Genomic DNA, 13,681 nt, shown 5'->3' with positions numbered 1-13,681 from the left:
GCCCTCTGGTACCTGGATCCGCATCAAAACACAAAGCTGGTGAGGAATCTCTATCTACCATACCCTTCGCAATGTTGAAAATCATTAATATGTCTTCACGAACTTTTCTAAATCTTTAAGTTGGCAAACCAAGAAACTTCAATTGATTCGAGTAACAAAGGCCTTTGCAATCCCTGACTATCTTGGTTGCCCGTTTCTGGACCCTTTCCAATTCGTCAATTCCTTTCCAATTCCTTAAGATTGGTTCACGTAATTTCTTTGTAAGTGGTCCATCTGTTTGAAATGCTCTTCCTTGTTGCTTGCGTCAAACTGGGTTATCACTGGGTCAGTTCAAGAGGGAATTTAAAACACACTTGTTTCGAATATGAATTTTAAAAACTTGCTTCTTTTATAAATTAGTAACAGCGCTTATGAGAACATTGTAAGTGTCATAATCGGCGCTTTTTAAGTTTCCAAATAGTATATATTATATATATATATATATATATATATATATATATATATATATATATATATATATACCTTAGAAGGAGACAAAATTTTACAAGGTATTGTATAAATTCTACCGAATTGTTGACATTAATCAATTTAAAGTTTGTTGTTTCAATTCTCCTTACTAGAATTATATATATATATATATATATATATATTTTAATAAGACACTCAGAAATTTATTTATAGATGAAAATTGCAGCATGTTCCGCTTTAGTTAACTTCCTGTCTAATTTTTCGATTTTTTTAACGGCAGATCTTAAATCATTGTCAAGCTTCTTGAGTTCAAAACCAAAATTTTTATTTATTTTAACACCGAAGATGGTATATGAATACTGAAAAAGGCTTTTTTGTTCAATCATGCTTAAATGTTTTATCATGCTTAATATGATGTTGCATAAATCCTTTGTTATTCAAACCGTCAAATAATATCATTATCCTATTTGCACATTTTTCAACCATAACAGGGTTCATCCTACGATCAAAATAAATGCTTCTGCAATTTTACGGCGTTTTAGCGTTGATAGGCTGTCTTAACGCTTTTGATCTTTGTTGTGAATTTTTTGAAAAGCGGACAATTAAATGTTGATTAGATTAGGAAAAAATATGTTTGTTAATTTAGTTTTTATTCTCATATGATTGGAGTAATATTTATGAATGCACTGATAACGACTAGGGTTTTTCTTATTTGCTAAAGATTTTTGATGATGCAATCAACCACCATTGCCCATTTTTTCATCGAAAGGCAAGTCGAATGAAACAACTTTGGTTTACGGAAAGTTTATTAAAATCTGCACAAAAAATTAGACTATTTTAAATCTGGAAAACATACCCGTCGCAACACAACAAAAATAACAATCTACGATAAAAGAACTTAATCGCTAAAAAATGCAGACAGGTTGAAAAAGATTATTTTAAAAAAGTTTTTAGATAAAAAAGGCAATGCTTTATAATAAAATCCAACTTGAAAATTGCAAATAGATTGATGATAAAAATGATCATCAAATAAGACAACGCTTTAGTTACTGATAAATGTGACTTAGTAAGTTTTTCATAAATCGCTTTTCCGTCAACAATACGAAAGTGGGTGACGCGATGTCAAATACAGATTTGTCAGTATTTCTTTCCCCAACATTTTCAGTTTTTTTTAGATACAGATAAAGATGTACTAATTACAATTTTTTAGTGGGATCATAATAATATTTCTAATTTAATATTGAACAAACGTATTGCATTTATAATTTCTCCTTTTACCTTCCCCGTCACCTGTCATTTAAAATCGGATCAGTGCCTTCAATTTTGAAATTGGCCAAATATTTGTGAAAAGTTCAAAATACTCAGGTAAATAAAAATAGACTAATTTTTTTAATATCTGTTTTTTTTCAAAAGCAATAAAAAATATTTATCATAAGAGATTACTAAGCCTTATGAATAAACAAAGCATACTTTCACCAAATGAATGTGAGTTTAGAAAAAATTCTTTAATGGAATTAGCAGCGTTGGACCTAACAAATTATATTGCTGATGATATTGACCGTAACGATTCGACTTTGTCTGTTTTTTATTTGTCAAAAGCTCTTGATTTGATCGACTATGGGATTTTATTGGGTAAACAGTCCTGCGGTGGTGTGAGAGGTCTGGTATTGGGGTGGTTCAAAGCTATCTGTCTGTCTGGAAGGGTTCAATGTGTTATTGCGCATGGAATTTGGTCAGAAGTTGAACCAGGGTTTTATTTTGGAAAAAATGTTGTTCAATGTATTTTTTAATGAGATGGCAAATTCATCTCAAAAACTCAAACTCATACAGTTTGCAGATGACACCACAGTAATGTTGAAAGGCCAAAATATATTGAAGCAATAGTGATGGAAATGAGTTTGGAACTAAATTTCATTTAAAAAATGTTTGATGCAAATAGATTGATTGTTAATTATGATAAAACTTGTTATAGGCTATTTAGACCAAAGATTGTAAAAAATTCATTAGACTTCAAATTGTTGATGATGAATAAAATGATTAGACGGGTATAATCCCCAAAATATCTTGGCATCGTCATTTTTGGCATTCTTACGTGGTTGGAGCACATTACTTATATTTTTTGTGAAATATCAAAAAGTCTGAGAATTATGAATCGCATCAAGTACACTTTACCAGTAATATCCTTATAACACTTATACATTGATACTACTTGTATTGGTGTAAAGTTCTAATTCTCATACCCAAACCATTAAAAAAAACATAAAAAGCAATGCATGCAGGTTTTGCTAGGACTAAAAAAATTTGATAGAACCAGACATCTTTTCAAGATAACAAATACTAAATCAATAACTGAAATGTACATCAGCATCGCCAACTATGATATTAACGTCGTACAGTTCAACAATGAAGCAAAATTTTCGCTGTTTCGATGATATCATCAAAGATCATACTATTCGAGCAGGAAGGATGAAACCATCAACATTTGTATATTTCTATTCCTCGTACGACATTATATTTTAATAGCCCTTCAAATTATTATTTTAAAACTTTTCAATAAACTGCCATAGAAAATTAAATCATTTAATAACTTGAATATTTTGAAAAAAGAATTTTAATTTTTTTTTTAAATTTATAAATTGATGTTTTTAATTAAAAGGTATCAACTATTTGAAACAACTTTTTATTAGCTGTCAATTTTTAACAATTATTTTCCATTATTTAATATTAATTCACTTTGGTTTTAATTTTGAACAGTTTATAACTTGATAACGTTTCATTTTATTTTCTGGCTTTACAGATATAAGGCCAGTATGCTTCAGCTTTTGGTTGAATAAAATTAAAACTGAAATTGGAAATATGCAACGTAAGTGATAGAGGCTGTGTAAGAATGTTTGTTTTCGACATCATCATTCATCATCGTTTTCATTATGTCACAATGACTATCATTACCATTATCACCATCATCATCATCATCATCATCATCATCAGCGATCAGCGTCTTTAGAAACCTTCAAAGACATCGAAGAGGCAATAACATTTCTTTGTAGCTGCCGCGAACACTCTGTTCTTTTCGTGCTGGAAAGAAAGTTTGAATGATTGATGGAACGTGTGAAACTACGAATGGATGAATAAATGATTGATGGAACGTATGAAAAAACGACTAAATAAAAGAAAGAATTGAATGACTAAATGAATCAATAAATTGGGACCCAAATGAAAATATGAATGATAGAACTAACAAAATTATTGAATAAATAAAAAGTTCAAATAATGAATCGGTTAATTTTTTGAATTTATTAAATGAATGGCTGTATGTGAGAATTCATCTTCATAAGCGGTTGAGAAAATAACTGATCTAAAGCATAAATGGTCGGAAATGCATGTAAATTAATTAACGAAATAAAGAAATGCAAGAGTAAAGGTTTGATTGAGTGAACTATTAAAAAGAACTTATGATGAATGAATAAACAATTAACGATTAAAATTAAACGAATGTCAGCTTGATTGATTGATAGATTATGTTTGGACGTAAGAATGATTGAGCAATAAATGAATAAAAATGAGTGAACAATTGAATAAATAAATTAATAAATAAACAAACAAATAAGTAGATAAATAAATGAATGTATAAATGTTTAATTGATGGAAACTAATCAAACGGTTGAATGAACGATGAAATGAACGAATCATTGACCAGGCAGTCAGATGCTACACTGTTTAGAGGTGCCTTGTTAAGTTTGCCTGGCAGAAACCGGGCCGGGATGCAGAGAGGTTCTTCATATCCGCCTATTTATATCCGTTCTGTATGTCGCCAATACTTACAAGTATTTGAAAATTTGTTTAGTTTTTTCATTTTTCAGCCATCAATCAGTCAAATAAAAAATTGTTGATTGAACAAATTGACCAATTGGTTGATCTATATTATTAATTTATAATTTAAAAAAATATTAATTTTAAAACTTATATGGACAAAGTTATTCAAGTTATTTTTTTCTGCATAAATTCATTGACAATTTGTTTGAACTTGTTTAACTAAACTCGATTAATTAATTGATTGATAGATAGATAGATAGATTGATTGATTAAATGAATAATTATTTGATTGATTGATTATTACAAAATAAGTTTGAATAAATTTTAACTTGAATAAACCTTTACTAGAAACTTATATAGTTTGAGATTTCAACATTAATCTTACAATGGCAGAAACCAGAATTATTTAACGTTAAAACGTTTCAAAACCAATTATACACACACACACACTCTCTCTCTCTCTCTCTCTCTCTCTCTTATTTGCTCTTTTTAATATAATATACACGTGTGTTACTATTTCGTCATCAACACATCCCTATCTTTGCTACTTCCGGTATTTCAAGTCTAACAGCTACTTCCCACAAAATCACTCGCAGAAGAAATTGGAACAAAACAAATGTCAAACTAATCAAAAGAACTTCATCTACAGTCCCGACAATCGACGACTCAAGAAAGCTCAACTTTTCACAACATTCTTAACTCCGTATTTGATGACCCTGCATCTTATTTGCCATACGATTGTTTAATTAAAAAACCTGGGTATCTTCAGCAATTGGTAAGTTATCAACGGAGCAAATTAAATTATCTTAAAAAATATCTGATCAAACAAAATAATAGAAATAAAATAAAATGAAATGAAAGCAATTCCGAAATAAAGAAACTTCTTTCCAGCAAATGCTGAAATTACTCTGTAAAATCAAAAATTCCATTATAAGAACATTATTATAAGAACGTTGGAATGTTAACGAAAATTTACGTGATAAACCGTTTCGAATAGCAATTGAACAACTCATAGTTAATAACACAATGGCAAAAGTATGAGAAGAATTCAACAAACATTTTGTTAACTTTCTTCTTGGTGCCTCTGGAAAACACTGGTTAGAGATATTTAATAAATAAATAAGTAAGTATATTATTGTTTCAATTGTCGACAATAACAATCAACATAAGAATTGACGAGTGTTGAAAATATTAAATCTTCCATATAATCCGAAACATCTAAACCCGACTGATAGAACCAAAGTTGTTGAAATAGTCAAAGGTATGAACAATAAAAGCAGCATTTTAACTGACAATTCAGGCAATGATTTAATTAAATTATTAATGAACAAAATTGTAACTGCACTCATGGAATTTTTCCGGATTGTTTTTAAAATGTCTAAAGTTAATAAGTAATTCCAAATTTAAAGAATGGAAGTCAGTAAGCTTGGTTTAAATAACTTCCGTCTAATATCACTATTAGTGCTCTCTCAAAAACAATCTTTCATCAATTTACATAATACACGACAATCAATATGGTTTTTGCAAAAATCATTCAGCAGTGCTGGCGGTATTATATTTCACACAAGAAGTCACGTCCAAATTAGAAAAAAAACAATGAAGCTAGAAGTCTTCATTGATCTTTTCAAAGCGTTTGGTGTTATTAATCATAACAAACTGTTGGAGAATTACCTGCATGTAGAATAACAAACAATTGCTGGTTCGAAAAATACCTTAAAGGAAGAACTCAACGTGTTGAAGTTGGAAATTTTTAATGAAAACACAAACAAATGGAGTTCCGCTAGGATCAACACTTGGTCCTCTTCTTCTTCCTGTATCAATCAATGACTTGACAAACTAACCCATCAGCCAATTTTATTTCGTAGGTAGATGACACAAACAACATTTCTTCTTTTCTACCAAAATTCCCCCTGAAGACACTCAGCTAATATGCAACAAACTTTGAGTAACAGCTGACTAGTTCACTTATAGCATATTAATAAATAACTTTAGCAAGTGTTTTTACATATCGTTTGAACAAAAAAAATCTAACTCATACAATACCAGATTTAGACGTAAGAAAATAATTAATCTCCAAATTCTTAAGTGTTTTGATAAAAAAATCTGGTGTGGAACAAACTTATAAAATATGCAGCAAAAATTAAATATTTTTACAGTTTGACCAGAGCTAAACAGTAGAGTCTTACCAGGCCTGATTTATAATATTGATACTCTCATTACTCCTCACATTAATTATGCAAACGTATTATGAGGTAACAGTCGGAAAGTGCACATCAAACAATCTTTTTATTCTATTGAAATTTCTCTTCAATACAAATCCGTTATTGACATTATTGATAAGAAGAGCATCAACATAGACCTCACAGCAACTTTCATCTTCAAACAAATTTGTTCACCAATTGCTTCCCAAACCATTTAAAATACTTTATTTGCAGCAAAGATATATGAATTCTACCGAATTGTTAGCATTAACCAATTCAAAGTTTCTTTCTCTCTCTCTCTCTCTCTCTCTCTCTCTATATATATATATATATATATATATATATATATATACATATATTATTATTGTTATTATCTGAACATTTATATAGCGCCCGTTATAATACCGAGGTTTTCTCAACGCAAAATAAAAGTTCATAAAAAAATACATAAAAACCAAGCAAAATAAATCAAAAGCTCAAGATTCAAATGTTATTTAAATGTCGTCAGTTATTTAAAACGATTCGATTGCTGGCTCCACACTGCGTCGTATGATGCCGTTGTTGAATCACCAGTCCCTAATTCTCACCTGCTCAGGCCACGATCCTCCATCAGTGTCGAGACGTGAATTGAATACTTAGCACCATCGCATAGACGAACGCGTCCATTAGTTGATACATTCTTGTCATTTGTTATTTGCATATTGCAGGATTATCTCTCATTTCAAAATTATTCGTTTAGTAAACTAGTTTCATTAAACGATGTCAATTCAATTTAAAAAGTAAACATTAGTCTGCTAATAATTTGTAAGAATATTCGAGTGTTTTAACTGGTAGACCACCTACTTCCGGTTTGAGCGTGGTGAAAGGGCCAGCCCAGGTAGCCATCTTGTCCTGCTGGGCGTCAAACTGCGAGGGATCGCACCAATCTACTTTGTCAGACTGCGTGCACTTGTAAGCGCAGAATCGAGTGCCGAAGCGACCGCTCATGGAATGCGAGTCTACAACGAAGTGCATCTTCTCCTCTGTTGGTTTTAATTATAAAAATGTTCAGTTTTTACTGAATTTATTTCAACTTTTATCTGATATTCATTTTAATTTTAATTTTTAGTGAACAGTCAGTCAGTCAGTCAGTCAGTCAGTCAGTCAGTCAGTCAGTCAGTCAGTCAGTCAGTCAGTCAGTCAGTCAGTCAGTCAGTCAGTCAGTCAGTCAGTCAGTCAGTCAGTCAGTCAATCAATCAATCAATCAAATCTAATAATCATCCATAAAACCTGCCAGTCAATCAATATAATCATCTATCTGATCAATCAGCGGATAAAACAGCCATCCATCTCACCTGTTGTTTCCAGGCAGATGAATTTTTGCACATCAAGAGATTCTTCTTTATCGGCCTGAATTTCATTCCATCTTTTCCCATCAACAAAGGCAACTGCTTTCTGGTTCGTTTTTATGGTTATGCGAGTCGATGGTCTAGTTTCTCTGGATAGATCTATATATGTATGTGCGTATATGTGTGTGTTTGTGTGCGTATGTGTGAGTGTGTTTGTGTGTGTGTTTTTTTACTCCTTGTTGATTGTTGATTGATTGTTTATTTTTTAAGAGTTTTATAGTTTTTTTAACACTTCGGTTGTGTGGGTGTGCAAACTTAACTAATTGCTGAAAATTTTCATTTATGTTTGCATGTGTTTTTATATGTCCACATTTTTCAATGTTGCAATCTTTTAAAAAAAACAACTTCTCGTTAGAACATGCATTACGAACCAACGCTTTCTTGAGCACCTGACAAAAATGAAATAATTTAATTTTTTTAAATAAAATAATTAAATATAGAATCTAATTTAGAATATCTAAATATTTTTAAAACAAATTTTCTGATAATAGTCCAACGCTGAACATTACATGCTTTTTCAATATCCTGATACAAAAACAAATTTTGTAGATGAAATTTTGCAATAATTAAAAAACAAATTTTGATACCAATATCTCATATTCGACAACCATTTTTTTTTAGAAAACCTTCTACCATAAAATGTTGAGATTACCTAATGCTGGTAAAGGTTCGTTGCGATATTTCTGGCAAAGGTAGTCACTAAAATCTTCCGTCTGGGATGAAATGTAATTCTTACCCTCTTTCCAATCTGTCAATCCGCTCGGCAATTTTTTGGCGACTCTGCCCTGATCCCAGTTTTCAACGTCGTTCTTGTCAGTGGTGCAGTCTGACTTGTCAACGCTCCTGGCAGGATGGTGTTATTTACATGTGTCTTTCAATTTCATCGCTAGCCGGTGTACACTAGAAATATTTTAAAATATTTTTATATTTTCAGAATTTATTTAGCAAAGTACGACTGAATGACGGGGCATCTGTCGACCACCTCAACTAAAATTAACACAGTGCAGTATTTCAAGTTAACACAGATTGATCAAACGTCACCATGGAATTATAAGGTTAACATGACATCAAAATTAAAAAAAAAGAAATATTTTAAAGCAACAAGTGTTCAAAAAAAATCAAATTTGTTTATTCTATTCTTATTAAAAATTTATTTTTTTTACTATTAAAATAAAATTAACGGCTTATGTAGAGTGACAGTTGAATATTTGAACATGTTGCATTTTAAATTACTTCGTCGAATTACTAACTGGCGGATCATTTCAAACAGAGACAACAGTAAAAATGATAATAAGTGCCAGGGAGAAATAATAAAAGTGATCGTTGGTGTTTGAAGTTTACGGTGTCCAGTACCCACTGCTAGTTAGTAAACTTTCTACAATTTAATATTTTTCCTTGATGTGCTAATTCTCAGTGATGTGTTTTTGACTAATAGTGACATTAACTGAATTATTTGACTGTAGAAGAATTAAAGTGTCTATTTTGTTAAATAAATTAAACAAATGTGGGCAACGCCAGTAAGATTAAGAAACTAATAACAAATTATAACTTTATAAGGGACAAAACATGAAAAATTATAGTCATTGTCAACCTCTGCGTTATATTCATTATTTAAAAGGTTTTGTTCTTACTTGTTCAGTTATTTTTACATAAGTTACAAATAATCAATCTAGTCACAAAAGGCTTAACTACCTCGGTCATTCAACAATAATTTCAACAAATGCAGATTTTTATTTTTGTTCAGTTTTTAAAATGTTTGTAATACAAATTTGTGTGTGTGTGTGTGAGAGAGAGAGAGAGAGAGAGAGAGAGAGAAAGTACAAATTTAATTAGTTAGTTAAATAATAAATAAACTAATTAATTAACTTACTCTTCGACGCAACTGTAAGTCGCACTACTTTCAAAGAAAGTGCCTGCAATGTCTTCTACGGCCAGGGCGCAACGGACTGCACACATAATTGAATATTTATTTAAATCACAAATTTAACAATAAATAAATAATTAAATGATTGATTCTCATAATTGCATGGTCGGTCAGGTTTGATGGCGTTCCAAAAATGAGGGCAGGGCCGCCTGCAGCAGATGGTCGAGCCTCAAAAATTTGGGGGCAACATGTGAGCTGCAATAATTAAAATGCACTTCCTTTCACTTTTACGCTTTTCCTGTTTTTTAAATTTTTTAAATTTTTATGATTCAGCTGATCGCATTAACCATTAACCATTTGTATTTTGACTGTAGAAAATAACTATTGTAAAAATATGGCTTCAAAAATAGAAAACAGAAAATTGGTGAAGGTGTTGTGTTTTTTGACAAAATATATTATCAGAATATTTTATGAATTTATCAGAAAATCTCAACTTAAAAATTAGAAAAGGTACTGACCCAATTACATTTTGGAAAGAAAAAAAACTTTTATATCCTTTACTTTATGACGTAGCTTGTCAAATTTTAAGCATATTTCTTTATAAAATATTTTGACTACCTATTTTAGTTTTGTGTACATTTTTATAAGAAAATGTACACAAATAATTACCAGCGTACATGTTGTTGTACGCTGGTAATTATTTGAACGACGAGAGAAGAATCTTGTATTCGCATGACGTGGGCACTTCATACAGAAACCCACTCTACACGAATAGGTACTACATGAATGAATGGGACGACATCCACATGCAGAGACCACGTGTGGCAAGAGAACTTCTACCCGTTAGACATCCACAGGACGCATACCAGTGGGAGAAAATTCTACCTAGATACGAAATCGTACGTCCGAGCGTAAACTACACGAGTGACCCTTCTTCTATTTATCTACTATGTGCTAAATAGAAGAAGCAATTCTCGAGATAGACTGAACGACCACTTCCATAGCAACTACTACACCAAGAACAACGAACAACCGCACAACTACAGCGACGACCACCACAACGATAACTACGAACGCCATCAGATCCACGAATAACCAGAGGCTATATAGCGACGTTGTCCGCCACGACAAATCCAACAATAACAACAACAACAATAAAAACTCAAACCATATACATCCAGTAATAACAAAAAAAACAACAGCAACATTAATAACAACAGTGCCGCCCACAACGATAAAACAAACAACAACAGTAAAAACTCGAATAATAGAATGTACACATCGAATAACAAAAATAACAATAACCACAACAACAACACCAATGATCGTAAAAACACGAACAACAACTAAAACAACAACAGAAACAATACACACCCTGGTAATAACAGCAAAGATAACACGAATCAAAATAACAAAGGGAGGGAATGGGAGGGAAATGGGAATTGGTTGGTGAAGTTCACGGGAAAGGCTTTGATGGGAATGGAACGGAATTTGGATGAAAAAGCCATTCCCGTCCACCTCTGGGTGAAAATATCCGACCTGCCACGCAGAAACGAATATTATCAAACCAAGTTCCATCCCAACAATGAGCACCGAGAACAATCAACAATTTGACGCTACATGATTCAACACTAATTTATTACATAATTAAAAAATAAAAATGCTTGCCGTTATAAACACGTGTGGAAAAGTTGAACCCGCGATTCTTACAAAATTTCAACAGAATCACAGCACACACAATTAATTAAAATATTTATATTTGTCGATACATTAATGAAAAAGTTAAACAGTGGCGAATCTAGACAAATTTGACGGGTGGGCCAAGATTTTGAAAAAGGAGGGGGGAGGGGAGAATTTTCAAAAAAAAATTTCAACAAAAACTTTAACTTGATATTCGAGGGGGAGGGAATTTTTCGATAAAGTTGACGACCCTGCGTGTGAAGAATTTCTAGCAACTTCATGACCGGGGTGTGAAATTTACACAAAACTTGGTGTCCGGAGGAGAAATTTTCAAATTTGTTTTAAAACATTTTCTGTGCTCATGAGGGCCAACATTTTGACGAGGGCCAATTTTTTTGTTGATGGGTTTATAATGTCCATTTTCACTTTAAAAACACTTCTTTTCACGTTAAAACAACTAAAATTAAATAGTGGTGAAACTCCAATTAATTCATTTATTGATTAATTAACTAGTAAAAAATTAATTTACCATCGTTAGAATAAAAGCAAATTTTTTTGTAGACTTTAACAGGGGGGTATATTTGGTTGATACCAAGGTGAGGCACGCCATCGATGTAAACATCCAGGCCACACGCCCCTACTGCTTCATTCTTAAAGGTCTCCAACTGAACCACGTCGAACGCTGGCTCTATCAAATTTCATCACGTTATTTGCGTTTTAAGCTCATCTATATTTTTATAAATTCAAAATTAATAACTTGTATCAAAGTCAAAAATTTGTAATAATTTGGGTTTATTGTGCAAACACAATGATTAAATTTGAAGCTTTTTCTATGTTTTCACAAAGGAATAAAATGCCATTTCTTCCAAAAGTGGCATAGAAAAAAAATGAAAAAAAAACAAACGTATCATTCAAAATCAAAAAATCCAAAGCAAATAAAATGTAAAATCGAAATATTGAAAGGTGAAACCCAAAAAGAAACAGATCATGGAAAACATTCGCAAGCAATGCATCACACAAGCTTTTTATTAAAGTTTCGTCAGTAAACAATAACATTGGTTGATCAATTGATGATGTTTGATTTTTTAAAAATATTGCATATTCAACCAGAGGCGTACACTTTAAACAATTGTTATCTTATAATTACATGGCTTAGTTGCAGATCCTTCATTCCATCTGCAATCGTTTGAGCAGTTGATTACTTGCAAAGTTTATAAATACTTTAATACATAGATAAGCAGTAGAGTTTACGATGATGTTGTTTGCAAAATTTTCTCTGAAACAATTTTCAAAGCTAAATTGTAATATTGAAACGCTGTTTTTGATGCAAGCCTCATCATACAAACAGAAAAAAATGCTCTGTGGAATGGCCTTAGCAATTTTATTAAAAACATTGAGTTACTAAATTTTATTTAAAATGAATTTCTTCATCACCTCCATGAAATATTCAACATGATTGATTAAATGAATACGTAGAAACCATCGAAACATCACCTGCATACATGTGGATCGAGGGCGTCTCACATGGCTTCACCTGCGATCTATCTTGAAGGATGAATAATTTTCAAGTAATTTTATCAACGATATAAAAAAAGAACGTTATATAAATAATTATATATATTGATTAAATTGGTTAATGCCAACAATTCGATAGGATTCACAATATATATATATATATATATATATATATATATATATACAATATTCTACCGAATGTTTGGCGTTAATATGTTTGTAGTTCGTTTTTTCGATTTTTCTCACTAACGTTTTTTGGTGAACGTTTAGTTTATTAAAATTCAAAATAAACTTATTTTTCGAATTCGTGCTGCAAATAAGGCCATATTTCGATTCCGAATGAATCATCGTCAGTGCTCCTTGCTGTATATATAGGGAAATATTGACTTTGTCAAAATTAACTTTATATTAATTATTATTATTATATTATTATATGATCATTTATATAGCGCCTATTAAAAACATTCTCATAGGCGCTTTACAACTATGGCAATTTTCTACAAGGAAAAAAGATATGTCCTCAATTGACTTTTGAACTGGGGAAGTGTCAGACCAGACCGGCGCAAAAAATATGGAAGTTCATTCCAATGCCTTGGTCCATAAACTGCAAAACTACGTGATGCAATCTTTAATTTAGTAACCGGGACCACTAACAAATTTCCCCGATCTGATCGTAGGCCAGTTTATATATATATATATATATATATATATATATATATATATATATATATATATATATATATATATATTAT

At 31.3% G+C, this 13,681-nt stretch overlaps 2 protein-coding genes across 2 annotated transcripts; one reads left to right on the top strand and one right to left on the bottom strand.

Moving 5' to 3' along the window:
• Nucleotides 1–7,268: 7,268 nt before the first annotated feature.
• Nucleotides 7,269–9,826, bottom strand: HELRODRAFT_165298 (hypothetical protein; the record flags this gene model as incomplete). Its single annotated transcript, XM_009031924.1, has 5 exons — nucleotides 7,269–7,504; nucleotides 7,817–7,916; nucleotides 8,246–8,259; nucleotides 8,523–8,713; nucleotides 9,741–9,826. The coding sequence occupies 5 exons, from the start codon at nucleotides 9,824–9,826 to the stop codon at nucleotides 7,269–7,271; spliced, it is 627 nt and encodes a 208-aa protein (XP_009030172.1).
• A 585-nt stretch (nucleotides 9,827–10,411) lies between these two features.
• HELRODRAFT_165297 (hypothetical protein) lies at nucleotides 10,412–11,348 on the top strand (the record flags this gene model as incomplete). The annotated part of the gene is made up of 2 exons (XM_009031923.1): nucleotides 10,412–10,602; nucleotides 11,096–11,348. 2 exons carry the CDS (start codon nucleotides 10,412–10,414, stop codon nucleotides 11,346–11,348), a joined length of 444 nt encoding a protein of 147 aa, XP_009030171.1.
• Between the last annotated feature and the right edge of the window lie 2,333 nt (nucleotides 11,349–13,681).

The sequence above is a fragment of the Helobdella robusta genome (genome assembly GCF_000326865.2).
Source record: "Helobdella robusta unplaced genomic scaffold HELROscaffold_8, whole genome shotgun sequence".
Lineage (NCBI taxonomy): Eukaryota > Metazoa > Annelida > Clitellata > Rhynchobdellida > Glossiphoniidae > Helobdella > Helobdella robusta.
Note: the sequence above shows the minus strand (reverse complement) of the source record. Positions and strands in the feature narration are given on the sequence as shown.